Source organism: Gastrolobium bilobum, unplaced genomic scaffold (genome assembly GCF_033153095.1).
Source record: "Gastrolobium bilobum isolate Gb01-03AN ecotype WA unplaced genomic scaffold, APGP_CSIRO_Gbil_v1 utg60503, whole genome shotgun sequence".
Taxonomy (NCBI): domain Eukaryota; kingdom Viridiplantae; phylum Streptophyta; class Magnoliopsida; order Fabales; family Fabaceae; genus Gastrolobium; species Gastrolobium bilobum.
This window is the reverse complement of record NW_026896511.1, coordinates 82,459-87,157: the sequence shown is the minus strand read 5'-3', so window position 1 is coordinate 87,157 and position 4,699 is coordinate 82,459. Positions and strand designations below refer to the sequence as shown.

At 36.6% G+C, this 4,699-nt stretch overlaps 1 protein-coding gene across 1 annotated transcript; it reads right to left on the bottom strand.

Moving 5' to 3' along the window:
* Positions 1–233: 233 nt before the first annotated feature.
* LOC133300148 (pyruvate kinase isozyme A, chloroplastic-like) lies at positions 234–4,267 on the bottom strand. The gene is made up of 7 exons (XM_061499646.1): positions 3,737–4,267; positions 3,486–3,573; positions 3,205–3,395; positions 2,453–2,571; positions 1,198–1,441; positions 820–1,054; positions 234–736 (listed from the first exon to the last, which is right to left on the bottom strand). The coding sequence occupies exons 1-7, from the start codon at positions 4,265–4,267 to the stop codon at positions 408–410; spliced, it is 1,737 nt and encodes a 578-aa protein (XP_061355630.1). The 3' UTR covers positions 234–407.
* Between the last annotated feature and the right edge of the window lie 432 nt (positions 4,268–4,699).

Sequence of the window (4,699 nt, the reverse complement as noted above, 5' to 3'; positions counted from 1 at the left end):
TTGTTCTAATTTAACCCTCAATATTAATCATCCTCCAGTTGTTCTCAGTTCTAGTTATTTATAGTACACACCGAAATGTTCAGACTATTTTTTAGGCTTAATTTGTTCTTATCATGCTAAATTGCTCAACTAATTATTGGTAGCCAGCAACCAAGAAAGTACGGAAAGACAAGCAACTCCACTAATCATTAACAAAGTTGATATATCAAATATAATTGGGATATATTAACACTAACGTAAAATAGGCATTTCATGAAATGTAATTGATAAGCAACTTTTGGAATGTGTTCCTGAGTCTAAGACAAAAATTGCTAACAGTTCGAACCAAGAATAATTTATAATGTTTGTCGTATTATATATGAAAATATACAGACACGTGTCCTTCATTATTTTTGCAGCTATGGGTTCTAGATAATAGTCTTCACCTGAATTGACTGGAAAGTCATAGGAGTTGCACGTGTTGGAGCAACATCTGAGACCACAAGAACAACATCTCCTTGGCTGATCAATCCTTTAGATTTCATAAGTTGGACGGATTCTAAGATGTTAGATTCAGCATCATCTGACAAATCAACCAGAAGGGGTACAACACCCCATTGCAAATTCAGAGCCATACGAGTACTCTCATCATTGGTGAAAGCAAAGATGGGAGGATTTGGGCGGTTTCGTGATATGAGTGATGCCATGTATCCATGCTTTGTGTACACAAAGATGGCATCCACGCCAAGGTTATTGGCTGCACACATGATCAAATGTGTAAATTTCAATAACAGCAGGATTCATATAATTAGAAGTTGCAAGAAAAAAAATATTAAGTACCCATTTCAACAGCACAATTGCATATTTGCTCAGTGATGCAATCTGGCAATGATGTTCCAAGTTGATGATGATGGAGAAGACTTTGTCTGTTTTCATCCCGGCTCCACGATTCCATTCTACTACTAGTCATATCCAAGACTGCCAAAGCTTTCGATCCATATGATCCAATAGCTGACTCACCAGACAACATTAAAGCATCAGCATACTGTCGAACTGCTTCAGAAACATCTGCTACCTTTTGCATAAAAGCAAATATGATTACAAGAGGTAAGTTCAGCATTCTTCCCTAAATTCCTAGTAATATTTCTTTTCAACCTAAGATGCTGTCTATTCAACCAAGTTGTTAATAATCATCCTGGATGCGCAAATTCATTTTACCTCAGCACGTGTTGGTGTTGGATACTCAATCATTGACTCAAGAAGCTGAGATGCTACAATCACTGGCTTGTTTAGTTGTCTGCAAACATAAATTATATCCTCTTGGACTGTAGGAATCTGTTCAAGTGGTATTTCGACACCAAGGTCACCACGAGCCACCATGATTCCATCAGAAGCTTGCACTATTTCCTCCAGTTTATGAAGAGATTCTAAGCTTTCTATCTTTGCCAATACTTTTATTGATCTGAAACAATTGTTTACCATTCTTGATTTGTGCTAAAATAAATTTGAATTCAAGCACTTATATAGAAGAAAAGAACGTTGATGTTTAAACAAGTTGAGGCAGTTAACTATTGAATAGATATGCTGTTAACATCAGTATTCTCAAACAACAATGACAGAGGGGAAGCTGACCACCAAAATTAATAACTCAATTATTGCATTTCTTCTATCACAATAGATGCAATTGTAACCTAGGAAATAGCGCAGAATGTGCCAGTTTCTTATAGGATTAAGAAAAACCCAACTTATAATGTTTCTATTGGTTGCAACCTATATGGTTGAAGATTGAAGATAAAAAAGGGTATGTCTAGGCTGATAATAACCTGGTGTTACGTGATCATCCCCATCATGATGCAATGCAAGTGCCGCGCACCAGAGTGTTGTTATACCGTGATATGAATGTTGTTAAAAAGGGTGTATATTAAGAAGAATAAGATGGGCAACATAGGAATTTTAGTGGGAGAGGCTGTCACATGAGTTGGAAGGTGAGACTATTAGTGTGGAAGGACCTTTTGGGAGGGCAATTCTGTTGAAAGTTGATTTATATAATTAGGAGTAGCCTTTGGGGAGAGGTTAGGCAAGATATGGGTGAATTATGTTCAGCAAAGGCTGAGGGCGGAGAATCCCTTTCTCCTACTATCGTTCTTCTTGTTTTTATTTTCTGCAATTCACTTCCAGTTCTTGTAATTCCAGATCAATATAATACAGTTCCTGTCATTTTTCTCTATTCTGCTGGTGCTGCTTCTATGTTTAGTTGTTGCTGGTGGCCAGGTTCCTATCATACCGTTAAATGGGTAAACAAGGAAAATCAATAGATGTAATGGCACTAATGCCTCTAATACTAAGCAGATTCCTAGCCACTAGCATGCAATTTTGTTCTAGAAATTTAGCCAACATCTTTTCAGAGGAGTATTCGGTTATATTATATTGATAAAACTATAAATGATTCTTTTGTGAATTTGTGCTTCCTCACTTGGTTGATTTGGCAGAGAGGTAGTTCTTTAAATCCTTGACAGAATAGGCATGATTGACAAAGGATAAGGCAAAAAAATCAACTCCCTCAGCTATACCAAAGTCAATGTCAGCCCAATCCTGTGGATAAAACAATTTGAATTTATCAGAAAAAAAAATATAACGGAATAATTTCAAACTCATAGCTATCATTCAAAGAAATTACAAAAATAAAAAAATTCACAGACAAAATCATTAGTAAGTATATGATATGCTCATTTCTGAAGAAGGTCGCTTCTCTCCGTGCTATACTGGTTATGTCACCACCAAAACTTGTATAAAAGTTCTTATACTGAAATTGTAAAAGGAAAAAAATATTTGCACCATTGACTGAGAATTTATCAAAATTATTGCATTTAAGGTAGTAGAAGGAACATCAGTTAACAGTTCTTCCTGCTCTTCTGAAGGGCTGTGAGGAGCAAAATTAGGAAATTTGAAAAAATATATTATGCAATTTATCTATATCTTGACAAATGTAAGAGCATGGGCTCTTGAGGCACGATGTTATTCATCATAGTAACAAAAAATATCAAACATGGGTTTTGACAACAGTTGACATTGTTGTTAGCTTAAGGACGCTTCCAGAGATTCACTGCAGTAAATATGAAGAAGTACTACCTTCAACACAGAAGTAAAGTAACTGCCTAGAACTCAAAATTTACCCATCATGATCTTCACCAGAAAAGTGGGGAGGAAAGAAGCTGCAATATATACCTTTGTCGATAGCGTGGGGAGCTCGTAATTCCTCCTCACAAGCTTTCCTTCTCTCCAGAAACTAAACTTGGCTCCAGGTAGGAAAAGACCAGCATCTATGCACTTACAGTGCAAATCATTTCCAGTGTTTTCAACGACCACAAAGCATGCCATTCCACCATCAATAACAAGTTCATCACCCACTTCAATACCTGAAAGCCATTAACTCAGTTCAGCATAATACGTCAAGTTGTCAAAAGTGAAATTCATTGGGAAAAGAAAGGGTAGCAAACTATCAGTACCTTCAGAAAATCCTCTATAGTTTGCTTGAACGGTGAATGGACGAGAACCCTCAAAACGTTCAGCAGTAAACCGCCAAATCGAATCTTCCTGACATTGAAACAAAGAATAGACAATTTTAAATAGTGCATAGTTCCAAATTCAATTTGTCTAATTCTAATAAGTGTGACCATAGAGGACTAGCACTAGCACAAACACAATCTAATAGGAGCAGAATCCACAACAAATGGCAGACAACATAAGCAAGACTTACCTCTACTTTAACCGAGGAAGGAGCTCCATGATCAACAACATGAATCTGACTACCCTCAGTGTCAATCATCACAGAAACAGAGAAACCTTTTTCCTCATTCAACTTCTTGATCTTCCTAATAACGTCACAGTGCCACTCCCTAGTACCATGACACATGTTAAGCCTCGCAACATTCATTCCTCCAAGTGCCAACTTCTCTAGATCCTCCAATGAACTGCATGCAGGACCAACTGTGCACACAAGCTTTGTCTTCCTAAACCCCTCAAACCCCTTCACTATTAACTCTTTTTCTGAAACCACGTCCAATCCAAAAGTTCCCTCCAAAGCATTACTCTTTGATCCCTCCAAACCCACTTGCACAGCTGCACAAACCTTAACCCCGTTGTTTGCCTTCCATTTCTTTCCCTTGCAACAACATCCAATATTAATAACTTGGCCACCAAATACCCCATTCTTCAAATCAACTGGAGGGTTTCCAACAACACTAGAATGTCTTACAAGACTTACTAGATCGCCAGCTGAAGCCGCCATTGATTTCAAAACCCAAGGTTACAAAAATAGTGGTTACAGAAACTTTACCTCAGCTTCTTGCTGGGAACAAATCAAGGTCTGGGATCTATAACTATAATTTGCGATCAAAGTTTTGAACTTCACCACAATTTAGATGTGGGGTTTGAAAGGGTTTTGTTGTAAACTCCGCCGGTGTTTGGATTTTGATTGCACAAGAAACAGGGGAGTTTACCACAAAGGAGCATAATAATATTCAATTGAAGATAAAATCATTAAACCGGGGAGTTTTGCACTAAATTGATTAAAATTTATTTTTTAATTAGAACTCATATTTTATTTCAATTTCTTACCATTAATTTAATGATGAATTTACTTAAATTATATCAATTTTTTTATTGTCACTCTTATTTTTTATTTTTTGTATGTCGTTACCAAATAATTCACTAATTTAAT

What these genes read in the sequence shown, in the direction of transcription:
- LOC133300148 (XM_061499646.1), bottom strand. Translation starts at nt 4,267, where the DNA reads ATGGCGGCTTCAGCTGGCGATCTAGTAAGTCTTGTAAGACATTCTAGT. An exon ending in CTATAGAGGATTTTCTGAAG is followed by an intron (nt 3,396 to 3,485) that starts GTACTGATAGTT and finishes AATGGCTTTCAG; the next exon opens with GTATTGAAGTGGGTGATGAA. An exon ending in CAATTGTGCTGTTGAAATGG is followed by an intron (nt 737 to 819) that starts GTACTTAATATT and finishes TCATGTGTGCAG; the next exon opens with CCAATAACCTTGGCGTGGAT.